Genomic DNA, 24,719 nt, shown 5'->3' with positions numbered 1-24,719 from the left:
CTGCACATGCACAAGGGGGCAGAGTTAAGGCACCACAGGCAGCTTTAACTCTGCCATTTCCTCACTTGTGAGTGCTTGGCTTCACAACCTTAACTTTCTCTTTCATTTTGTTTTTTTAATTGAACTGACTCTCTGTAGAAAAGTTTGTCTGAAAGATGTACAGAGCAGGTGTATTGTAGAGCGGCTCTGGTAGACTGGTTGAACCGTTGCAGCAATCTGTTTATCTGATGAACGTGGCACATGCATCTTGTTTGTGAATTTTTCGTTAACTGAGTTTTTCTTGAACTTGTTCCTGCTGCTCAAACAGTGTCTGCAGACGAGCTGTTGGCAAACCGTGGGCGCCATATGAACTTGCTGCTATTCATTTCTACTGCCGTTTGATTGGCCACCGTGGCCAACTGGTATGGTTTCTGCTCCCTGGTTGAGTGTAAGGGAAGAGGAGAATGGCTTGTGAAAGTCTCCGGGGCCACTTCAGTGTAGACATAAGCGATGGGAGGGGTTCTCCCGTCACTGTCGGTAATCCAGCTCCCCGCCAGGCACTAGGTTGATGGAAGAATTTGTCTGTTGACCTAGCGCTGTCACCATGGGGGTTAGGCTGGCATAGCCATAACTCTCGGGTGGGGTAATTGCACCAATGTAAATTGCCAGTGTAGACCAGCCCTGGGAGAAAGCAGGAACAGTTTGTGCAAGAGCTAAAGCAGGGGGATTGAAAATTAGAGGGAATTTTAACCTTTTACGACTTGAGTCAGGCCAGGAGACGGGCACGTCTGCTAGAGGAACGAGAGGCTTGTGATTTTGTAGGCTGGGCTCAGATTCCGCGTTACCTTTCCTTTCTCGCGGTCGCACAGCACAATCAGGCGTGCATTCGTGCGTGCTCTCATCTGCAGAGGCCTTGTCTGTCTTACTGGATTGCCCCAGGCCAGGAGCTTCCTGAAGCCTCTTCACTCTGCTGAACAGGGCGGGTGAAATGTTACACTGGATTAGGTACAGGCCTTGCTGTACCCTGGCTTCAGGGAGGGAACGGTTTCCTTTGAGCTCTGGTGCACCATACAATAGTAAATGTACCAGTTCCATAAACGGGCTAGGTACCAGTTCTGGATAGGGAAGTTTGGTGTCTGAATTTAAATTGCACTTCTTAGAATGCAGGAAACTATATCGTCGATTCCTCCTTCCTGGGCACATGGGCCCTGGACCTCTCGCTCATTAACCTGCAGAACCACATACAGCAAAACTCATCGCTGCAACTTTGCGTTTCCTTAACACATGGACCAGGGGTCACCCAATGACATCAAGAGGCAGCAGGTTTAAAACTAATGGGAGGAAGTATTTCTTCACGCAACGCACAGTCCACCTGTGGAACTTCTTGCCAGGGGATGTTGTGAAGGACAAACGTATGACTGGGCTCAAAAAAGAACTAGATAAGTTCCTGGAGGACAGGTCCATCAATGGCTATTAGCCAAGATGGCCATGGGCTGGGTGTCCCTAAACCTCCAACTCCTGGAAGCTGGGAATGGGTGACGGGATGGGTCACTCGATAATCGCCTGTTCTGTTCATTCCCTGTGAAGTGCCCGGCACTGGCAGCTGTCAGAGACAGGATCCTGGGCTAGACAAACCGTTGGTCTGACCCAGTCTGGACATTCTTAGTGACTTCTACACGCTCGCATTCCTTTCCTACTGGCCTCCTGAAGCTGTAATTAACTGAGGGATTTCCCCACCGGGCAGGGAAGAAAGAGAGAGGGGAACGTCCTAGCTCTGCTTTTGGGTACTGCAGTAATGGGGCGATGTAGAAATACCCACCTTGGAGGCAGCCTTCTCTCGGGAAGCTGCTACAGAGACTGTCCAAAAGCAGGTGAGCGGCCTGGCTGGTCTCTAATGCCCTGGAGTGAGGGTTGGAGCAAGGCTTGGGATGACAGTAGCATCACCACTTCAGATCAGTGCCCGAGCTAGGGGCTGACTCGTGGCTGGGGCCAGGGAAAGGAAGGCCGCTCACTGGTCCCTTTGCCCAGACAGAGCCGTCCCCAGCGCTCTGTCTGGCTAGACCAGGCCGGGGTTCACTGGGGGCGGGATGCTGTTCCCCAGCACCAGGGGCTGGGGCCCAGCTTGTGCAGTGACGTTGCTGCAGGGACCACGTTCTTATGCTGGCCAGGACCGGGCAGTGGGTTCCCAATACGCACCTGAAGGAGCGAGCAGGGCCTCGAGTCGGATCCGAGGTCTATCCCTGGCGGTGCGACAGACCTGCAGGTGACCTTCCCCCTGGAGTAAATCCCAGTGGAGTGGGTCTCAGGCCCCCTCCCGCTCTGCTGGCTGCTTCTCCTATCAGTGCAGCTCCATTGGCTCCTTCCCCCTGTCCCCCCCAGCCTTTCATCTCCTATTTTTAACAAACAAACAAACATAAATGAAACCTCTACAGAGGAGCCCAGACAAGCGCCCCCGAGAGCACGCCCGGCCGCCCGCACATTAAAGGCTCATTAGTGGGGGAAAGAAAAAGCAAACGAGCGGCCCCAGACATGCGCGGGCCGGGTAGCACGGGGGCCCGGTGGCAGATGTTCACCTAATGAATGCGGCTGCACAATAACAAGTGTGTGCAGGCCGGCCAGCCGGGCCAGGGTAATGAATCTACCACTTGAAAGTGGGCTGAGTGCTAGCAGAGGCACCAGGGCCCCACTTTGCACAAGCCCTTCGGCAAACGACCATTTGCCGCGTGGAGAAGGGAGCTCTGACGGCCGCTGAGCCCTCAGATTGGGGGGCGCTTGGCGTGGGAAAGATGCTGAGGGGGTGAACGTCTCGGGATCGCGGCTCGGGGGGAGCGTACTGAGCAGTGAGGCTCATCAGAACATTGATTCCCGCTCCCCCCCAGTTCCAGCCTCCTCAGACCAAGATGGAGGGGTTATGGTCAGCATTCTGGGGCAGAAGGGGGGGGCCTAGGCTTCGCCCGGGCCCCCCAATCTGGTGAGCGCCAGTAAAGGACTGGATGGAGGAAGGGGAGGTCGAGGGACAGCAAGGTGGAGAGGAGAGCGCCGGTCAGATAAAACGCTCCCAGGCCTGAAAGGGTTCCAGGGATTGGCCTTCGGGGGTGGCACTGGGGGGTGCTGCCCCCCACCTCCCGCATATGCTCTGCCCGGAGCAGAGGCCTGTGCTGTGCTCAGAAGCAAGAGGGTGGTGTGAGCTGTGCTAGCTGGAGGCAGGCAGGCAGGTAGCACTCCGGGGGGGGGTGGAGGTGGGTGTGGCGGGGGGTCGGGGGGGGTGTACTCTCCTTGGTCCAGCACAGACACAGCTTGCAATTGTTCCTTCCTGTTCTTGCAGGGTCAGTCGGGGCGGGGGTTGTGGGAGGGGAGAAGGTCTCCCCAACAGTTGGTTGTGGGACAGCGGACGCGCAAGCACCCATGCTAAGCAGTCCCAAGAGCCGGCGAGGGATTACTCGAGCAGCTGGGGGCGCTCAGAGCCTCAGGGATGGGGGCTGCGGCCCAGATATAGCAGCCCCGATGAGCGGTCGGTGTGCTCCCTTTTCCCAGCCGGCTGCCTGCTTCTCCACCGCCCAGGAGCCCTCTGCACAGGAAGAAGCCTGGGTGTCTGGCGCTGGAGTGTGGGGCTCCCGGCCTGTCCCTGGAGGTGTCGCTGAGCCCTTAAGTGATAGTCGCCTTCGCACCTCGGAGTTGGGAGGGCTCGGGTTCAAGTCTGAGCGGAGAAGCCTGAGTGGGCTCCGTCTGCCAACACCTTTCCCCTCCCTGGCCCGGTCTGGCGGGGAAGCGAGGTGCTGACGGAGGGGCAGGCGTCCAGGCGCGACAGAGAGCTCCAGAGCCGCAGGTACTGAAGAGCCAGGGGCAGGAGTAGGCCGAGGATGGCCCTGGCCGGGTAGCTCTCCCTCCCTGCACACCACCCCTGCTCACAGCTGCGCGGGTTCCCACCTGCCAGGTGCGGCACTGCGTGTGGCATGGCTGCTGGCTCGCTTACAGACCGCCCGAGGGCTGGTGCCGAGGGGCACTCGCGGCTGCTAATTCGGGCTTCCTGCAGCTGGAAACGCTCTTTGGCTCCTCCTGACGCAGCAGGTCCATGCCAGGAAATGCCCACGCCCCCTCCCGGGGCTCTGCAGGTCAGGCTGGATGATACAACGCTCCCTTCTGGCCTGGGGATCGATGTCTCCACCTGCCCCCTAGTGTGTATGTGCCAGGAGATCACCCCCCTGCATTGCAAACCTGGGCCCTCCCCAGCCAGGTGCCCGGTCCTGCTCTGGCTTCCCCCAGCCTTCCTGCAGCCTGGGGCCAGGCTGCGCGCCTTCATCCAGCCCCCCTTGCACCTGCCGGACCGCTCATCTGCCGGGAGGGGGAGAGCAGCCTGTGGAAGGCGCCACCGGCCAACTCTCCTTAGTAACACACCAAGCGCCAGGAGCGGGAAGGAACAGAGCAGAGCTCTGCCCTATAGGAGCCAGCCCCTGGGCTGTGACCCCAAAATACCCCAGGGACTCGTCAAAGGGTGACACTTAGTGCTGAATACTTTTCTCCCTCAGTGACTAAGTTAATTGCTGCCGTGCTGAAGGTGTGAAGTGGAATATCAGGGCCAAGTATCCTCACTAGAGATGCTGTCTTTCTACATCAAATCAACCTGCCAGCCAGGCTGCGCTGGGCCTGCCGCGTCCCAGGGGCTCTCGCTGCAGGCCGGGGCTGGCTGCGTGGTTGAAGATGCGCAGTGCAGACGAGGTTGCCGCATGGTTTCGCTCGGCTGTATCCTCTCAGCTGGGCCGAGGGGATGACAAGCTCGCCTTGGCCAGCAGACTGAACTGTGTCTGACTCGAAGGGGGCCTAGACAGCGTAGACGGTGGCAATTTCTGAGCTAATCAGAACCTCATGGCTCCCAGTTCCAGACTCTTAGGAAGCTCTGAAATATTGACTTCCTTCCCTCCCTCCCTCCAGTAAATTTCACAGGGGGAGATGTGTTCCTGCTGGTTCTCTGGGTATGTGGGGGCTACGGGGTCTAGTGGACAAGGCATATTATTTAGAAATGGGGCTCTTGCTTTCTGCCCTGGCTCGCTGTGTGGCCTTGGACACCTCCCTGGTGTGCCGAGGAGGGCTGTTTATTTCCAGCCCTTTTAGAAGCAGGGAAGGCCTGCGATCTCAGGGCAGAGTATCTCCTCTTGAGATGTTGGCCCTCTTCCGCGCACGTGAGTGGCTGGGCTGGAGCTAATAGGAGCAGATACGCCCACATAGAAGTCCCATATTTGTGCCCCATATCTGTCACCTCCATCCTCCAGTGCGTCAACTGGAGACCAGGGCCCAGGATTGCGTCTTTCCTCTAACCTCCCTCCGCCCCGCCCTCTCTGAGCTGGTGTCACTGCTTCCAGAAATATCTGGGCTCAAGCTGCTGCCCGGGGCAGCTGGGACAGGCAGGAAAGGGATCTCCGTCTGTCTTTCCTCTCTGCGGTCCCTGCACCGCAGTGTCTGAGCACCTGCCAAGTGCTTCGCAGACACTCTGGGGAGGCAGGGAAGTATCGCCCCCATTTTACAGATGGGGAAACCAAGGCACAGATTACATAATTTGTCCGAGGTCTTTCAGGAGTCTGTGGCAAAGCTAGGACTGGAGCCAAGATCTCCCCCAAGCACCTTAAGGATAAGGCCAAGCATCCTCCCTCTCTCTCCTGTGCCCATTGAGCTAACGCGCAGCGGTCTGGGATTGTGTGGGGACCAGCGCTGCAGCTGGGAGGTGGATCGAGACACGCTGCCCTTGGGAAGGGAGCAGAACGCCGAAGCTCTGTGGTGTTGGAGCCACACCGCCAGGCCAGAGCACAGCTCCTGCTTCTCCCCGGCCCGGAGTCTGCAAACGCTCCCGACCTGCCCACAGGTGCAGGGCTGCTGAGGGGCAGATTGAAACCCTTCTTGTAAAGGGTTAATTTATTGCGAGAGGCTGTGAGGACTGAAGGCTGGATTCCCCAGATCCCTCGCCTGGAGAAACACAAAGTCCAATAACCCAGCACCCCTGGATTCATGTCGGGGGGGATTAATTCATGCACTTGATGTTAAAGCTTGTCCGAGAGGTTTGCATGGGGGGGCCATCACTAGGGCTGGCTGGCCTCTTTAAATGGTTGCTAGGGGCCTGGCATCAAGGGCCGGTGTAGTTGCCCACAGTCACGGTCACGGAGGGAATTACACAGCCACAAAGAAATTGTTATTCTCCATAATCTGCTCTTTGGAGAGCGACTGGGGGAAACAGGCCGGCCCCAGCATGCAGCCAGCGCTGTGATCATAGAAGCGTGCTGGCTGCAAAGATCGGGGCAGGGCTCGCCTTCTGATCTGGGGGACACCACTGCTCCAGCCGCTAATCTGCTTTATCAGCTAGTTCTCTCCCGGGACACAAAGGTGTTTGCTTGTTTTAACATCTCCCAGGACTCTATTTCTCCTTTTGTGTGGTCTTTATCCCCCCGACGAGGCTTTAGCCCAGATTACAGACGGAATTAAGGCATTTGGCTAGGATGCCTCAGAACTGTGTGACACTGGATCAAGGAGCAGAAAGTAACAAAATAACTGGGGGGGCTGCCAGTGACCCCACTGGCGGGGCCCATTCTCTCGGCTTTCAAGAGCCCTCCATTGTCCTGGGAACCAAGAGGCTGTTTCAGGCGGTCGCCGTGCGGCGGGGTTTCAAAAGCAGGTGCTCTAAGGTTTATTGTGTCCAGTTTGGATTAGGCCACTAGAAAGAAAAGGAGGGTTTGGCCCCTCGGAGCAGCTGGCCAGGGTCTCCCCAGCGTGGCCGAGAAGCTGCAGTTGGCTGGTGTCTTTGGCCTGTGGGGTGGGCGAAGGAAGGCCGGAGGGTCGAGCTTGAGATGAGCTAGTCCTCGTCTGGGATGTGCCAGGAGCCGCTCGGAGCTTCCGTGCGCTTGATGCAGCAGGTGGTCACTGCCGTTAGGAAAGGGATTCCCAAGTCACCGTACTCAGCAACCCCGGGTGTCTCCCTGTTCGCAGCCTGTTCACAGCCGTTCCATGTACTCCCCCCCGCTTTGGCCTATTGCTCTCGGTGGCTCTGCAGAGCTAGTGTAGCTGCTGAGCTATGGACTGGGGGTCAGGGGCCGAGAGAGGGTACAAACCAGCTGCTTTGTCGGGCTGGATTTGAGGGTGGGAAAGGCATCATGGGGTTCCTGTTTTGCTCGTCGGGCCAGTGCAGTTTTGGGTTGCAGAGGGGCGTGGTGTGGCTGTTCCCCGCTGGATGGATCTGGGGTGACCCTCCGCCCCCCATGAATACTTGTGTTCAGTGCTGAGTGCTGTGGGGCAGGAAGGGTTCTGAGAGATTGGAGGGAGGGCAGAGAAGATCTGGGGGCTGGAGGGAATGTGCAGCTTGTCCAAGTGCTGAGTAAGGCAGGGGCTGCAAAGCAGGCTGCCATTGGCGGGGAAGTGTGAGGATCACACCTGGCCAGGAACGCGTCTGGGCAGCGCTAGGGCTGGCAGGATGGAAAGAAGACACGGAAAATGCGGGGTCAGTGTCCAGGAGCAGCTTCCTGTGACCGAGAGACCAAGGCTGGGGAAGAGTTTCCCAGCAGAGAACTAAACCATCCTAGTAGCCCTGCTGTAGGGACTGATCCGGCCCTGGTGTGGAGACGGGCTGCACAGTCCCGCTGGCCTTTCCCTCTCTGCAAGGCCTGTGATCCTTCTCCACCAGGGACCAACAGACCCAGTGGAGACACCTGAGTCCCCTGTGGCTCCCCTCCTGTCTGCTGTCTGGGGAGGCTACGCTGTGGCTTTGAGGGCTTCTGCACGCTGTTAACAGCCAGGCCTTGTCGCTGGGACAGCCCCGCTGGGTCTCATCTCCCCTCTGCCCTGACGAGGGCGAGCATGAATAGCTCCAGAGAAGGCAGGGCGGAGCCCGTGCCACCTCCGTCTCCACTCCCCCTCCGCAGAGGGGAATGGCATCGTGTTACCGGCATTGAGTCCAGGATACCTGGAGACCCTGGGACTTCAGGGGCTCTTGCTAGTCCCATGGCACTGGGGAGAGGCGCACGAATGCAGCGTGATACCACTCAGAGCCCTGGTGCTGTGCTGGGAGCAATCCCCCTCCTCTTTCTCTTTCCAGTGGGCAGCTGGCGACCTGCTTGGGGACTGATTTCCACCGAGGAGCCGGAGTCCTGGACGTCGTCTATGAAACGCCGTTCACTCTCCTGTCCTGCGGCTACGACACCTACATCCGGTCCTGGGATCTGCGCATGAGCACGAGGTAAACGCGCCCTGTGGTTGGACAGCCGGGCTGGGTGCAGCTCGTGGTTACAGCTGGGCATCCCGCAGGGACAAATCCTCCGAGGGAATCGGAGGCCAGCCCCAGTCCGGCTTCCCCTGACTTCCTCTGGCCGAGGCTGAGGAGCCGGCGCTCAGCCTGGTTTCTTGCTACCCGGTGCTAGGGAGCAACCTCTGCTTTTCTTTCCCACCCCCAGGAAGTGTGTCATGGAGTGGGAGGAGCCCCACGACAGTGCCCTGTACTGCGTGAGGAGTGACGGGAATCACATGATTGCAAGTGGCTCTGCCTATTACGGCGTGGTGCGGCTCTGGGACAAACGGCAGAGCAGGTGTTTGCAGGTGAGGCGTGATGGACGGTGACATGGGGCCCTGGCCTACGGGCCCAGGAGCCTCCCTTCTGTGCCGGTTTGGTATCTAACCCCTGCCTGCTGGCTTTTCAGTCTGCCTCGAGAGCAGCGCGATGACCAGAGAGCCCAGAGTCCGGAGGTTGGACTCGGGGTCTTTCCCCCCGGAGGTCACAGGTTCCATCTTGGCCTGAGTGGGGACCAGAAGTCGTTCCCATCCGATGGCCGTGCGCTGCCTGCGTGCGGTGAGCTACGGTCCCAAATTGCAGAAACAGTTGGCCCCGCGTGGCCTCCGAGACCAGGCCTCCGAGACCAGGCCCCCTCTCGCCCTAGTGTCTGCAGAGCAAGGCAGAGGGGCACCGGCACGTGGTGGCAGGCGGAAAGCCTCTGCTGCGACAGCCCAGCTGGGCCTCCCCTCCCAGCAGAGGATTTCGGGGCTGCTGAGAGGTGTCAGTTTGATAGCGCTAAATTTGAGTTTCTTTGAGGGGGACCCCCCATGGGAACACTCACCTCTGCAGAGTCCTGTCTCCATTGTGCCAATTCCCTTTGCTAGCCACGATGGCAGCTGGCTGCCGCCTCCCTGCCGGCTATCTGACTCAGAACAGGCTGCTCCAGGTACTTGTCGGAAAAGTGATTCTTGTCTCATTCTTTGCAGAGCTTCTCGCTGTCCTCCCCCACCAGCAGCCCCGTGTACTGCCTCCGCTTCACCACCACCTACCTTTACGCCGCCCTGGCGTCTGCCCTGCACGCCCTTGACTTCACCGCCCCCTGATGCCCTGGCCAAGGGCGAAGGGCCTTCCCACACCACAGCTGCCTCTGGCCGCTCCCAGTTTGGCCGATCTGATGCTCAGCTCAGGGATTGCAGGGCGGGAGAGAGGCAAACGGCCATGGAGACTTCTCAAAGAATTCCTTAGCGGCCAGAAAGCATCTCCCTTGAGCACTGGAGGAGCCAGATTGTCTCCGACTCACCTGCCTTTTAGTTTAAATAAAGGCAAATTGTCCTTCACTCCTTTTTATTTTGTACAGTTCAGGTTGGTTTGGTTTTCTTTCCTGCGGACGCAGTGTGTGTGATGGTAACGGGTCGGCCGGGAGAGCCGCGCAGACGTTCCCGTCAGCTGGGCAGCGCTGCTCCCGGGCGTCTGAGCAGTGCAGAGCGAATCTAGGACTGAGTGTGCAATGCATTTGATTTGGGAGCGGGGCAGAGCCTTGAACAACCAGGAGCAGCCAACCTTGCACCTGCCCCTGCTGTCCTGACTGCTCTTTATTACGGCCTCCGAAACAGAGAACGGGAATCGATCCGGGAGCTGAAACCTCGGCAGGCTCTGGCTGAATCCTGCCAAAGCTCGGCTCTGCCTGCCGGCTAACGGGACTGGCATGCGCGGTCGGTCGGGTTGGGGCAGTTTCAGTTTGCTAAATAAAATGTTAAAGGGAAATGGAAGAAGGGTTCCTGACTCTTGCTAGCGCTGGTTCGGGACGGTGCTAATGCTGATCACGGGGCAGGAAAGGGGCTCACGGAATCCTGCCCTTGGGCCTTCATGGGGAGATGAGGCAAAAACTGATGTTGGATGTTTTGTCAAACCCTTAATCTTCCCCTAACCTCTACAAGCCTGCTCCTGCAACCCGGAGTGGGGCAAGCAGTGCCATTGAAATGGCCAGCTCTGCTCTCTTGCACAGGGCGTGCAGAACCTGCCAGGCTGGGACATCTTCCTAAACAAAGCTTTGCCATTCACCTTCAAAGCTGGTCCCTGCCTGGAGCTGGATGGGGTACAGGAGAGACTTACCCTGTTACCTGCTCTGCCTTGAAGCTGTTTGGCCTCCCTGACCTTGCGGGAACTACAGCAGCAAAGCCGATTTCTCCAAAGGTGGCCTCACGGGCAGCTTATCAGGAGCCCGGGGCCACACCTATGCGGCGTCAGATGGAGCAGATCACAGATGCCCTAACTGGGACTAAAGCTGCATCTTACAAAGACTACAGGTTCCAGCATGCATTGCTCTGTCTTTAAGTAGCTGGAGCACTGCATGCTGGGACCTGTCTCTGGGAGCGGCACCTCTGCATTCAAGTTGAGGGTGCTCTTGGGCTGCACTGGTCTGTACTTTTGGGGTATCCCTGACGTGAAGGAGGAGAAGCCTGCTAAGCTTCATGCTGTGATCAGCTGAGCCAAGCTCCTGTGCGAGACACCTCTCGTGGTCTCGCTGGTTTGTGATACTGTAGATGAATAAAACTCCTCCCCTGCGGCTGCTGGTTTTCCTCATTTCTTTGATAGAAATAACGAATTCCCTGTGTACGCTTTTGTGATTGGCTACCAGGAGGACAGGGCTCCAGCGAGCGAGCTGAAAGGACACAACCCTTCCTGCATTTCCTGCCATGCTTCCAGGCCAACGAGGCACCGATCATAACAGCACTAACTGATCGTTCTTTTCCTTACTCGCCTCGCAACATCCTCTGGGGAGGCGACCTCCTCTTTTCTCAGAGCATAAAGATGAGGCTCTGTCAGACGGTGAGGTCTTCTCTGCAAACGAGGGACCTGCTCAAACAAATTCTCTAAACTAAAAACCGTAGCTCCCCAGGAGTGGATGGGATAGAGCCCCCGATTCTGAAGGCACTTCAGGGTAAAGTGGCTGAGCTGCTAACACAGGAAATCTCATTAAAAAAACGCTCCTGTACCCAAAGGTTGGAGGCTACTAAATGGAGTTTTTCTTTTCATAACGGCACAGAGGGTGCTACTGTGAATTAAACTGGTGAGCCATACTTAGGCAAACTGGGTGAAACTGGGAGTAACGGAAGTACACAACTTCCGTGTGATCATGACTGGTACAAAGTAGCATCTCTAATCGGACAGAATTCAGTTAAATAGTGGAGAAAGAACTGGGGGATCTAATTCATTTGGTCTTTCAAAAAGCCTTGCCAAAGTCCCTTGCAAGAGGCTATTAAGGAAACCATAAGTAACCAGGGGATGAGAGGTAAAGTTTTGTCCTGGATCAGAAGCCTGCCAAGACACCACCAGCGGAGTAGGAAGGGGGTCACATTTCAACATGGCGGAAAGTTAACAGTGAGGTGCCCGCAAGCAGGCGGTGTTTCTCCTGTGGTGGCCTTCGCTTCTCTGTGCCATCATTGCCCATTTCTCATTGTCTTAGAATCTGGGTTGCCAGCCCTTGAGTGCACATCCCCTGCTGACTTGTCAGCCCAGTGAAGAGGAATTTTCCTGCATCGTGGCTGTGTGCCAGGGCCGAGAACGCAAACTGCCCTGTGCCAGTAGCCAGCTGCAGTTGTAGGGCTGTAACTACAGCTGCCCATCCACAAACTGCTTTGCAGAGTGGGCCCTCCTCCTACCCCGGGGGACGCACAGGTGCAGCCTTGTCAGGGCTCGCACTGCTGCTCCGCGGTGGAGGCGGTGGTGACCACAGGTGACTTCTGAATGTTGACATTGTACCTAGGAAGCTCAACTGACCTCAAGCTGTATTCGTCAGTTCCCACATGCTAACAGCCACGGGCGTGGTCAGTGTCTGGATGGGGAGATGGCCAAGAAAACCCAGGCAGGAGGGGTTATAACTAATAATGCTGTCCCTGCTCTGTGTAGCTTATCACTGAAGTGGCAACAATCAGACATGCCCTGCTGGGAGAACCAGGGAGCGGCACCTTTAAGGGGGGAAGGGTCTGCCAGTAATATGGGAGTGGGCATTGTGCTCTGTTGAGGAGCTGGCAGTTGTAGATCTTGCAGACGTGAACTCTGCAGGGGTGGGCCCTGGGACTTGGGGGAGAGGGAGGTTGTTTTCATAGACTCAGAAATGTCAGGCTGGAAGGGACCTCGAGAGTCATCAGCTCTGATGTAGGACCAAGTCAGCCTAGATCTTCCTGACCGGTGCAGGGCTGACCTGGCTGGAGGCATGCACCTCAGGCTGGGGGGGGGGGGGGGAGAACTAGAGGGGTGGCCGTGGTGAGCCTGCTGTCAGCTGGAGGGCACCAGGGAGGAGGTGGGGTGTGAGAAGAAGTGAACAGAGTTGTAGGTGGCGCTCTTCCCTGGGGTCCCAGCGTGACTTCAGAGGAGTTGGGAAACTGCCTGTGGGCATGTATGGTCCCCTGGTGCTACAGAAAAGAGCAGGTTTATTGACCCCACTGTGCTGGCCAAATTGCACCTTGAATAACTACAGTCACTTCTCCCTGCAACGCAAGTCACCTGCCCCATACTCCACTTCCTGGCCTCCTCCCTGTGGCTGCACAGCTCGGCGTTCTGAGGGACTCGCTGGGTTCAGGCTAGGCAGTTCCTGGCACTGTTTGGAAAGGTGGTTAAGGCCCAAGATCATCTTCCTAACTACACAGCTAAAGGGAGCGGACGCCAGGGCAATGGGGAGACAGCCGGAGCTTCCCTGGTATGACGATAGCTCCCCTGACGCAGCCAGGCAGGGGAGTCCCTGCAAAGCCTGGTCTTCCTGGCACAACCCTAAGGGTCTAATCCCAGCCCCCCTGACTGCTTTGGGTCAGCACTGCTGCGAGCCATATAGAAATAGTGGAGGACATTCCTCGCTCAGCAGCGTTCAGTAGGAGCAGAAAGCTGTTGGCTGCATTATTTCCCTCACTCTCCATGGCATCCCACGCTGCTGGAGGGACTACGTAGCTCAGTGCTGGCCGGCCAAATGGGAGTGGGAGAGAAAGCAGCCCTGAGGTTTGTGTTCCCAGACCCGAGTGCGGCGTGGCTGATGGAGCCCAAGTCATAATGATTCTTGCAAACCAAGCAACCTCCCTGTGGAAATCATTTTACTAGAAAAAGCAGCAAAATAAATAGTGCACGGTTCTGCCCCAATCCCCTGCAGCCATCGCCTACTGGGTCTTGCACTCCCCATCCCCATCGTTAGCTGCCTTGATCTTCTTCAGCTCCTTCTGCAGCTCTTCTTCCGCAGCCAGGATCTCCTGGGGCTTCCGGTACTGCAGGGAAGAGACATGGCCGCTCAGTGCTCCCATTCAGACTGGCACTGCATGGCTAGCCCCTTCAAGCAGCTTAGTTAAGCTGAGACTGAGAGAAGCATCTTCATTAGCAGCTTCCCTGCCTGGCAGCATGGATCCAGGGGGACAGCAATGTGAAAGTGCCTCTTTTGCCGCCTGTCTGTACCCAACTGGTGCCTGCTGGAGCAAGGGGGCAGCACCCTGGCTAGGGACCATTGGCCCTGATTTGGGATGGGTTTTATCATACAGGCAGAAGGTGACAGGTTGACCTCGAGAACCCTGCATCTCCCCCTTATCCCCAAAGTGGGTACCGCCCCGGCCATGGGGAAGGAACTTCCTCGTGCACCACAATGAGCAGCGAAGCAGGAGGGAGCCCTGGGAAGCGGCAGCCTGGAAAGTTTCAGTGTAAGCTGAATTCTTGACCGAGGTTTGTAATAGATTTTGTGTTGGTGCTGGAGGGCAGGGAGCTGGAGACCCCTGCCCAGGGCCAGCATCTCCCTGGGAGCTCCCTTGTCAACTACAGCCTAAGGAGCCAGATGCAGGGATCAGTGGGGAAATGCCCTAGCCTGTGGCAGGCAGGTCAGACAAGAGCTACAGGATGGTCCAGCTGGCCTAGTTCTTCTGGAGCAGCAGAGGGCCCTGAACGCTGCCTTGAGTTCACTCTTGACCAGGATCCTTTCCCAGCAGACTTTGCTGGTCGTTGGCCTTCTCAGTTTGGGACAGACAAGGAGCTGCAGCTCTAAGGGGACCACTTGGCCTCTGATGGCTGCAGGCAGCCACTCCCTCCCCGCCAGCTGGTGAGTACCTTTAGCTCCTATTCCGTTTGCCCACAGATGTCTCATTGCAGAGCTGGAACATCCTCCCATGCCCAAAGCACTGGGTGACCCTGTGTGTGAGACAGCGTGAGACCGGCCCCGCACCTGGCAGTAACACTGATGGGCCTCCCAGGAAAAAAGTGAGCTGGGAAGGGGACGAGTTTGCTGCCACAGGAAGGGGCGTGTTCCAAGACTTGGGGGCAGCATTGGAGAAGGCCCTTCGGTAACACCTTGTGCTCTTCAGACTGAGCTTCTCTAGGCAGAGAACATGTCCCTGCGCCCAAGGGCTGCCTAGCCATGGGCAGACTGTCAGCACACTCACTGACTCTCAAAGATACCGTACGAGCATCCGTGATTCTGCCACGCAGACCCCCCTGTCGGGCAGGTGAGCTCTGGCACTGGATCCCCTGTGACCACAGGCAAATCTCTTCTCTCGGCCTCCCTTTCCTTAGCTGTGAAACGGAGGATGTAAAGCTCAGGGCCGAGTATTCCCACACGGGCTGGAATCTCACCGTGATAATCAGGGTGGCATTGGCATAAGTGAAGCTCAGGGCAGCCGCGTCCAGGGGAAGCTGGAATCTGTCCAGGTCAGGAATGGGGAACTTCTTGTAATACCTGCACACAAGCACAAGGGAGGGGAGAGACTAAAATTCTGTCCTGCACAAAGTGCACACCAGTGAGGTGACGTCTGCTCCAACGCCCCTCAGCCAGAGCCCTCCCTGCACCTCCCTCGGGCCAAAGCCTTCAGAAGTGGCCACTGATCTGTGGTGAGGAGCTGCGCTGCAGGGGCTCAGCACTTCTGCAAATCAGACCCCAGCTGTCTGCTGTGGGGAACCCAGAAATGGAGGGAAGTGAACAGAACGGACACTCTTGAAAAGGCTCAGGAGGGGGCCCAGGCCAGACTCACTCAAGCTGCTTTTGCAAGTCCACGGTTTTGTAGCAAGAGGCGAGCTGCTACCACAGCTGCATCCTTTGAGCCAAGCGTGTCCCAGAAACTGACTTCTCCAGATCCGGCCTGAGCTGCCGAGCAGATGGAGAACGAGGGGCCGAGGCAGGCAGGGCCTTGGGCTTCCCACTGTCTCAGCGCAAGGGCTCCGAGATGGAGTTCTGCCTCCTTGGCTACCACCGGGGCATGGCCTGGCAAGGTGCACATAGTACAGTGCATCTGCTCGGCGCAGAGGGGACAGCAGTGCTCCCAAGGGAAGGGAGGCACCCAACGCTCCTCAAGTGCAGCATTACTAGCTGGTCCATACGTCCCTTGGCGTGTCTGCTGCTCTCTCCAGGCTCAGGGAGGGGCTTGCTTCAGGACCTGTACTCACAGCCATAGAAATCCGAATGAAAAGCTCCTTGGGTCCCAACTAGCCCATCACCTGGGGCTCAGTGCAGGCTTTTGCCTTCCAACAGTCAAGTATTTGGTCACATCTGGCTTTAAATGTCCCCACGGCTGGGGAACTAGTCAGGTGTCAGCTCTGGTGGCTCAGGAGGGTCTCCTTACTCCTGAACCTCAAAATCACCCCTTTATTCACCCGATCTCATCCCGCCTAGTTCTCCCCTTGGCCCATCCTAAATCATTCCTCTCTTCTTGAAATAGTGGTCACAGCATCTCCACTGCTTGGCCGTCTCTTCCGGGAGCCATAAACGTTCAGTTGTTTGAATCAAACCGTCCAGTCCCCCAATTGTTTCTGTTGTTTGTCTCGGAACTGCCCGTACTTTGTCAAGCTCTCTGGTGACGTGGTGCCGCTCTCGGGACACAGGATTCCAGGGGTGATCGCGCTGGCCCCCTACAAAAAGGGACTGTCGGCAGCCTGCTTCTTGACACCTCTCTGTGCAGTCCCCCTCATGCTGCCATTGCTGCTACACTGCATTCCGGCTGAGGGCGTCTGGGCCGGCAAGGGGGTGGAGAAAGGGGCAGCAGCCGGCTCTGTTCTCCACTCTCGGCTGGGCAGCCAGAACCAAGAACAGCTTCACAGAGTAGCCTGGGGAGCTTTATGCTGCGTGCAGGAGCAGAGACTTCTCCAGGGAAGGGAGGAGGTAGGTGCACATGGCCCATTAAGACACTACTAAGTCCTCGTAGCCTCACTTTCCTGCCTGAGGTAAGGCAGAGAGCGCCCCATGGGTGACAGGATGGATCACCTGATGGTCGTCTGCTCTGTTCATTCCCTCTGAAGCACCTGGCATTGGCCACTGTTGGAAGATGGAGGATACTGGGCTAGACGGATCTTTGGTCTGGCCCAGTATGGCCGGGAACTCCACTCTGGTGGATCCCGCTGCTGGGGCTTTAACCACAAGCCTCCCGTTGCGGCCTGTTGGCTGACGCTGAACCATCCTCTCTCTCTGGGTGCTGACACCCTCCATGGAGATGGTTCCATCCCCCCTCCAGCCCTTGTTGAGGTTTCAGGCTTTCATCCTCCATCAAGGCCTGCAGCCCCATTGGTCTGTGAAACTGACATGTTTCTGGCCCCAAGGTGCCCCGAACTGACCGGAAAAGGGTTTATTTCCTACTGTCAGAGCATGAGGGATTCACCTCCATTAAGTTGGCTTTGCATGAAGCCCGGCGTCTCTCTACCTCTGCCCCAAGTGCAGCTAGTTTATTTTCCAAGTCCTGGTGAAAACAGATACAAAGGGCAAATGACTCTCCCGCACAGGAGGAATGCAAGCGGTTTGTTACCGCAGGGCTCAAACCATTCTGTGTTGTCGCGGCTGTCGGTGTTTGGGAAAGGTGGCAGACATGGATAATAAGGGAAGTGTCAAAGGTTAAACAGCAGAGATTAGATGAACACAAAGCCATGGTAAGGAAGTGTTACCGCTTAGACAAAAACTGCAGTACACAGAAAAACCCACTGTTTGAAAGGGCTTGGGAGCCATCAATGGAAACACCAGCCTTCTGCTGCCCCAGGACTAAGGAGCAGGGGAGAAGAATGGCTTTGACTGGCCTCAAACTCAAATCTGTGACAAGATCAAAGGAAACCAGATCTGCCTGGCCATCCCCCTCCTCCTTGTAACATTACCGCTACCTCTGGCTTCAAGAATTGAATCGGGTTTGGTGGGCAGGCGGAGGCGGCTTTGCGGTTTTGTTTTCAGAATTTACTTTAATGGATTTATTTTACAGCAAGAGGTTTTAGGCAAATCCCACTTGAGCAGCCTTCCCCGTGGCCAGAGGGAATGGGAGTGACTGGGCAGAAGCTACCAGCACCCTTTGCGTTGGGTGTGTGGCTCTTGCTCAGAGGCCAGCAAATGGATTTGTTAGCCCTGCTCGAGTGACTGGGATTCTCTGCCCTTGGCTCTCACCTTGTGGTAGAGGTTGGAACTGCACTCTCAGGCCACTCCTTGACTAGATGCTGGATGTTGCTTCAGTGAATTCATTGCTAGTCTTGTTTGAAATGGGTTTACTTGAAGAGAGAATTCTATTTACAAAAACCTTTACTGCAATGTAGTAATGCAGGACTTAGAGCCAGAGAGCCCAGACATTCAGCAGGGACTGCTCCCCAATCAGAACCTCTCCCCTTTGAACTGCTCTTCCCCTGTATGAGGAGTTAACTGAAGTGTCAAGTGCTGTGGGAACTCTTGGGCGGTTAATTTCTCTCCTGTGATGGTGCATTAACCACCTGTGGATTCATTTCCTTTGCCACTGTCTGCTTATTACTAGTCAAGCAGGGTCTGGATCCAGGATCCAGAAGAATTCATCTATCTAAGGCATTGTGCCCAACGCACCTGTCATCTGTAGGGGGCTTGATGCGTCTCAAGGAAGTCAATGATGGAGCTCCCACTGGCTATGGTGGATAGAGTCGGGCACCAGGGGCCTAGGACCAAGTGATCTATCCGAATTGTCCACAAGGGACATTAGCCTGCTCCATAGCTTGCTTCAGCTGCTGCTACTTCCAGAACTACTTCTCCTAGCTCCTCCCCGCACACGCTTGCCGTAGAGTCAGCAGGAAACAAATGAAAACTAATTTAAAAACCAAAGCACAAAACGGACAGCTGTAAAACTCTTGGCTGATCCCACTCTGGTTGGCTTGTGCTCACAGGGCAGCATGGTCAGTGTAGTTGACGTCCTTTAAGGAGAGCAATTTTCAGATCCTTATAACTTTATTTCCACAGCAAGGTTCCTCAGACATGGCCAAGGTACTTGTCATTGAGGTAACATGGCAGTTTGAAACAAAGCCCTTTCTGAGTGACCTGAAGTTCCAGCTGCAGGCGAACAACTTTCAGCTCCCTCCTTAACATGCTGCCACAATAACCCACACACCAAACACAAATAAAAATCCAGGCGCTGCCCCAGGGCTGTACTTGATCTGTATGGGCTTGGGGTGTGATTCTGATCTCTCGCTAGCTTTACAGCTGCGTAACCATGCTGGCTTGAGTAGAGTCTCTCCTGACTCTCCCTGCTGTGGGAGGAGAAGTCACCCTTTGAGAACATGTGCTGCCTGGAGCATCGCACGTTGTCTTTCCTAGTACATTGTCCTCCACAGGCCTGTGACCCTCCCAGAGCCAGAGGACCACTGAGTGCCACCAACACCAGGGAGTACTAAAGGTGTTCAGCCTCTTGCGAAGTCAGGCCCTGTGACTGTCCAGTAGAACCTCCGAGTTACGAAACACCTTGGGAATGGAGGTTGTTCATAACTTGGAAACGTTCGGAACTCTGAGCAAAAGGTTCTGGTTCTTTCCAGAGTTTACAACTGAGCATTGACTTCATACAGCTTTGAAACTTCACTAAGCAGGGAAAAAATGCTGCTTTTTTTTAGCAGTTTGTTTAACACAGTACTGCACTGGATTTGCCTTTTTCTTGTCTCTGCTGCTGCCTGGTTCCGTATGTCCGGTTCCAGGTGAGGGGTGTGATTGACTGGTCAGTTCATAACGCTGGTGTTCTACTGTACAGCACCAGACACGCTGCCAGTGCTCAGCCAAGGCCTGAGCCAGAGCCCACTGCAGCAAAGGGAAGGACGCCCATTGATTTGAAGGGGATTTGAAGGGGAGCCGGCTCAAACCCTAGATAAGAGGTTGGACACGGCCAATTTCAGCTCCAAGGCTACTAGTTAAGTGACTGACAGGCGAGGCTCTGATGAAATCACTTCTAGGTCCTAGCAGCAGTCATCTACCGCTGCCCATTCAGTGAGGATCCTTCCCTCCAGCTTAATGAAATGGCCTGTCACTTCAGTACTCCTGTGCACAACCACTCACGCTATCCCAAGCATTTGTGAACATCCCTGTCCGCCCACCCCCTCTCTCCCCTTCCAGCTGGTGAATGAGTTTCAAGGTGAAAATGGGCAAATGTACACGCATGTGCAAACCTCTATGCATGGGCCCAGGTTGCCCTGCAGCAGAAATGCAGAAACGCAGAAACAGCTCTCCAGAGGCCAAAGGAAGGGTTGCTGCCTCTGCATAGAAACCCCTCTACAACCCAACACCTTGAGGGCGTGGGAGACAGTCACCTGAACCCTGCTCAGTGCTCCAAGCAGGTGGAAAAAACCTGAGCAGCACGCTGTGGAGCCCAGGCAGAAATGATGAGCCTGGCTGTGTATGAGGCAGCTCATCAGTTTATCCCCAGAGATGTGGTTCTGTCTGAGTAACTGGCCGCTCTTCCCCCTCGCGTCCCAGTTGTGTGGATTCAGCCTGCACCTCCCCAGGCTGAGAACCCCAAATGCTCAGCACTTCCTTGGGAGCAAAGGCACCTCTGCCCCCATCCTACCGACATTATGGTTATTAAATGCAGAGGGGTGGCCATATCCTGTTCCTAGTGCATCCCCCCATACCCCCCTCTCTGGGACTGCTGGGGGTACTTGGCAGAGGAGGGTTACTACCGCCACTTGTTCTCCTTTGCTTCGGAGCAGGCCTTGTTAAAGGTCCCAAGTGGTGGATCGGAAGAGAAAGGAACAGTTATTTGGCAACAGCGCCACCTACAGCCAGTTACGAGGAGCTGGATTAGAAAGGCTTGGGTGCTAAGCAGGGCAATTCCAGAGTGGGTTTCTCCCCAGTAAACTCATTTCTCTCTGTCTAAAGCGACAGTGTTGGGAGATGGACAGAACAAGGCAGCTGCCTCCAGCTCCTGCTAAGCAACCCCTGGAATGTCCCCCATTTGCAAGTAGGCCCTTTCGCACATGGAGGGAAAGAGAATTTCCTCCTCTCCCCATTACTGCAGGCCTGTGTCTGAACCCAGACTGTAACCGCTTTGGAGCAGAGCTGGTCTCATTCGGCGCACAAAGCACCAAGTCATTATACAGCAGGGAATTATATTTAACAAGCCAGGGGCTGCCGCAGGTATCAAGGGGTATGTCTACATGGAGGAGAGACACTTGTGCTAGCAGGCTAGAAACAGCAGCGTGGACACTGTGGCTCCAGAGGATACCTGGGCTAGCCACCCCTGCTCAGAGCCAGGGGCTCCGGTGGGCTTGAGGGCTCCAGCTGCTACATCCCCCCTGCTGCTGTTGGTGTGCTGGCTCAAGCCAAGATCATGTGAGTCTGTCTACCCGGGCTGGGGGCTCGCTTCCCACTGCTCTATGGACAGACCTAAGCTTCCCTTTATTCTGACAGCTCCTCCCTACCCATAGCAGATCCAGGCTGGCTTCGTCACTGGTTGCATTCTTTACTTCTAGATCAGAAAGTTGACTTGTTTGGGGGTAACTGAGGCACCTTTCTGCAGCTGGCTGCGTCCCCACCCCCAATCTGGGTAGTTCCAATGGCCCTTGAGTACAGTCTCCTCCTGTGGCTTCAGGTACCCTGACTTGATTAATTTGATTAGCGTCTCAATATCAAGTTACAGGGATGTATCCAGGAGAGGGAACCCCCCAGATCAGGATAGGGCCAATTTTACATTGGTGATCTAGGAGAGGGAGCAAGCCCTAGGTTACTGACAGCTGAAGAGGCTACTGAACTGGGGAGAGTTGCGAGCAGCAGGGAGCTGGCTGGGAGGGGTCCTGGATCTGCCCCAGCTCCAGATTCTATCTCATGGTCACTAGAGGGTTCGTTACAGTACAGAGAGGGTAGAGGAAGCCCTTCCTCAGGCAGCGGGATTGGTCAGTGGTACTTGCAGTGTCCCCATGAAGGGGAGGGGGAGCTGTGCTGGGGGAGGACTGGCCACATCCATTAGAGATGCACTCTGCAGTTTGCTCCACCATATTGGGGCACAATAAGCATGACACTTTCAAAGGTATAATGCCCCTCCTCCCCATGCAGCTTGGCCTCAGAAGAGAGATCAGTGAACCCTCTGACCCTCTGGTTATACGTGAGGTGCATTAATTGAGGGTTGCCCCAGTCTAGGGAAGAGGAAAGGAGGACCCAGGCCTGAATACCAGAGGGTGCTGCAGGACAGGACTGAGGTGCAGCAAAAGAACAGTTTGGGGAGCTTAAGAGTTGACTAGTGGTGGGGATGAGGGGGTCTGCAAAGCCATGTGTATAAAGCAGTCAAGAAATTGCTCCGGCCCCCCCACTCTCCTCCAGAGGCTGGAGAGAACATCTCCCCTGTCTGATCACCTATTCCGCCTCTAGCTCTCTCCCACACCAACCAAAACAAGCCAGGACGTTTCGCTGAAGACAGTGCTGTGCTTACTGACTTCTTGTTGGTGGTACGGACAACACAGCAGCGCTGATCCTTCTCCACAGAGACGCTGTAGACCTCTTTGGGGTAGGGTAGGTTCCGGATCCGCCACTGGAAACTGGTCTGAGTGTCCCTCCTCATGAAGATGGGCTGCAGCAAACACAGACATGTCTGATGGGGCACAGCTAGGATGAGCTCCCGGGGTTACATGCTAAGGTTACTGACTGGGGCCAGGAGTGTCAGACAGGCACTCCAGTCTGAATATGGAGCCTGTGATGAGGCACCCAGAGAGTTTCCTGCACTCTCTCCAACTGTTCCCATGGCTGCACCTGCACTGCTGCTGATCAGGGTCCATGAGGGTAGGTTTCCTCTAGATCACTCTCCCACTGAGTAAGGGGGCCGGGGAGACTTATGCTCCCATTGGTACAAGGAAATCTGGCCTCAGGCTCTCCAGGAACTGCCCACTGCCTTTCCTCATGGGAAGGGCAACAGCAGCAGCGTGGGCAAAAATCCACAACTGCTGAAGTCTAGGTCTGGCTTTGCCACTAACTTGTGCTGCCCTGAGCATGTCTGCGGGCCTCTATTTCCTCAACTGTAGAATGGAGACAAGGACAGACCATCCCCCCACCCCTCCCGGAAGGCTTGACCCACCAGCATAAAGCACTGCATGTGTGTAATAGCTGCGACTGGAGCTGTCACCTTCTCAGTGCTTTACACTCACTGGCATTTCCAGATGCCCTTTCAAGCCGCTTCATGGACGACAGACAGACTGAGGCAGCCAGCAGGGCAATAAAGGAGAGTCCTCCACTTAAGAAACCTACAGGTCCCTTGGAAACAGCAAGGCCTTCCCTCTTCTCCCCAGTCCCCCACCTTCTGGATGCCGAAGACTTGAGTCCTAACCCAGCTGAGAGGTGTCCCGAGAGTTTGGAGTTCTACCCTGGCAGCCCTACAAATCCCCGGAGATAAGCCATAACCTCAGCCTCCTAGCCACTCACTGGTTGCAGTTCATGAGGCTGTGGGTCTAGTTACTGCTGTGAGCAGGACCACCTTACGTACACTGGAGCTGCTTTCCTTTATGAGCTCCGATTCCAGCGCCCCCCCTGGGTACATGGTCGGCTCTCCCACCTCAACCTGCCACTTGCCGCAGCTCCCCAGAGCATTCTTCTCTCGCCACTTTCTAGCTGTGGAGAAAAGAAGAAGGGTCACCCCTTTTCTTTAAGCTGCGCTTTGGTGAAAAATCCCAGCAAACACCTCAGCCAGAGCCTTGGCTACATCAGACAAGGGGGCTGATGGAGTCTCATTCCCATGACCAGCATAGTCCTTTCCCCCGAAGGGCAGATGACCGCCAGCTGCTCCCCATGCAGCTGAACTCAGCCTGTGGGGCCAGTGACTCAGGAGCTCTGCTTTGTGAGATGGTACTGAATCAATATTCTACGTTCACAACAGGTGCTGGAGAGGCTGACTTTGGAGGGAGACATAAAACCAAAAGCGTGACCACCTGAGGCGACTGAAGCCCTTGTGGCCCTTTTCAACCAGGGTACGTGTTCCTGCCCTGCAGCCTCGGCCACTGCAAATGGCTGTGCCATTCTGCCATGCTGAATTCCGTATGGCAGCAGTGCTGCTGTTTGGGGGAGAGGTTCCCCACCGTGGCACGGACGTCAGAGCTGCCTGGGCCCAGCTCCGCTCTCATTCACAGACGGGCTGGCCCTGCTCAAGTCACTGGGCATTGCAGGCAGGTAACCCCTGGCAGAACTGATTCTGCAGCACGCAGGGGGAAAGGCTGCACCCTGGCCAACCGCCCGTCTCGCGACATATTCCTGCTGCACCAAGGGGGGGGAGGGAGAGTCATTAGTAAGGGCAACTACGGGGCCAGCTCAGGGGCAGGGGCCAAGAGCTGAGGGGGGGAACCTCTCACTTACCCAGCAGCTGGCTGGTCTTCAGGTCGTACTCCTCAGCCATCTCCAGCCCATCCTCAAACAGGTAATGGACCTTCCTCTTCCCTACACACAACAGGGGCAAGGTGAGGCCAGACCCAGGGCCCCCTCCCCATCCCATGGGCCCTGGCCCCCGCCCCCCCCCATGGGCCCTGGCCCCCACCCGTCCCCCATCATCTCTGCCCCCCCCGACCACCACCCCTTCCCCATCATCCCCCATGTGCCCTGGCCCCCGCCCCTCCCCCATCATCTCTGCCCCCCCCCCGACCCCCGCCCCTTCCCCATCATCCCCATGGGCCCTGGCCCCTGCCCCTCCCCCATCATCTCTGCCCCCCCCGACCTCCACCCCTTCCCCATCATCCCCCATGTGCCCTGGCCCCCGCCCCTCCCCCATCATCCCCATGGGCCCTGGCCCCCACCCATCCCCCATCATCTCTGCCCCCCCCGACCACCACCCCTTCCCCATCATCCCCCATGTGCCCTGGCCCCCGCCCCTTCCCCATCATCCCCATGGGCCCTGGCCCCTGCCCCTCCCCCATCATCTCTGCCCCCCCCGACCCCCACCCCTTCCCCATCATCCCCCATGGGCCCTGGCCCCCACCCGTCCCTCATCATCTCTGCCCCCCGCCGACCCCCACCCCTTCCCCATCATCCCCCATGGGCCCTGGCCCCCGCCCCTCCCCCATCATCCCTGCCTGCCCCCCGCCCCTCCCCCATCATCCCTGCCTGCCCCCCGCATCCCCAGCGGCCTCGGCCTGCCGGGCGGGGCTGGCGATGGGCTCGGGGGGGCTGGGCCCCGCCCCGCGTGTCCGTGGCTCCAGGTCCCGCCCGGGCCCGAGCCCCCCCGGTACCGTCTTGCAGCAGCGCGGTCTTGCGGGCCCCGCGCAGCCGCTCCAGCCAGCTCGGCCCCGCCATGGCGGCTAGGCCGCGTCGCCATGGCAACCGGCA

The 24,719-nt window shown here is 56.7% G+C and overlaps 2 protein-coding genes across 4 annotated transcripts in view; one reads left to right on the top strand and one right to left on the bottom strand.

Annotated features, from left to right (window-relative positions):
- Positions 1–10,787, top strand: part of FBXW4 (F-box and WD repeat domain containing 4) — a 93,728-nt gene extending 82,941 nt beyond the window's left edge. For both annotated transcript variants that reach the window (XM_084633299.1, XM_084633300.1), the window contains 3 exons: positions 8,051–8,191; positions 8,406–8,547; positions 9,208–10,787. In XM_084633299.1, the coding sequence (XP_084489425.1) occupies positions 8,051–8,191; positions 8,406–8,547; positions 9,208–9,324 (400 nt within the window). In that variant the 3' untranslated portion in view covers positions 9,325–10,787. The remainder of the gene's footprint in view (positions 1–8,050; positions 8,192–8,405; positions 8,548–9,207) is intronic.
- Positions 10,788–13,288: 2,501 nt separating this feature from the next.
- On the bottom strand, positions 13,289–24,717 carry DPCD (deleted in primary ciliary dyskinesia homolog (mouse)). Of its 2 annotated transcripts, XM_084633301.1 has the most exons (6): positions 24,623–24,717; positions 23,757–23,837; positions 22,894–23,018; positions 21,854–21,987; positions 14,819–14,921; positions 13,289–13,473 (listed from the first exon to the last, which is right to left on the bottom strand). In XM_084633301.1, exons 1-6 carry the CDS (start codon positions 24,684–24,686, stop codon positions 13,369–13,371), a joined length of 612 nt encoding a protein of 203 aa, XP_084489427.1. In that variant the 5' UTR covers positions 24,687–24,717; the 3' UTR covers positions 13,289–13,368. The 2 variants fall into 2 exon arrangements, with proteins under 2 accessions (XP_084489427.1, XP_084489428.1); XM_084633302.1 differs by lacking the exons at positions 13,289–13,473; positions 14,819–14,921 and adding an exon at positions 14,928–16,908 and having other exon boundaries at positions 21,850–21,987.
- Between the last annotated feature and the right edge of the window lie 2 nt (positions 24,718–24,719).

This window comes from Lepidochelys olivacea, assembly GCF_965140295.1.
Source record: "Lepidochelys olivacea isolate rLepOli2 genome assembly, chromosome: 7".
NCBI lineage: Eukaryota > Metazoa > Chordata > Testudines > Cheloniidae > Lepidochelys > Lepidochelys olivacea.
Note: the sequence above shows the minus strand (reverse complement) of the source record. Positions and strands in the feature narration are given on the sequence as shown.

Excerpts from the sequence above, each read along its gene's own strand:
- DPCD (XM_084633301.1), bottom strand. The coding sequence starts at position 24,686 with ATGGCGGGGCCGAGCTGGCTGGAGCGGCTGCGCGGGGCCCGCAAGACC. Across the intron at positions 23,019-23,756 it reads GAAGACCAGCCAGCTGCTGG|CTAGAAAGTGGCGAGAGAAG; the intron begins GTAAGTGAGAGG and ends TTTTCTCCACAG. Across the intron at positions 21,988-22,893 it reads TAAAGGAAAGCAGCTCCAGT|CCCATCTTCATGAGGAGGGA; the intron begins GTACGTAAGGTG and ends TGTTTGCTGCAG.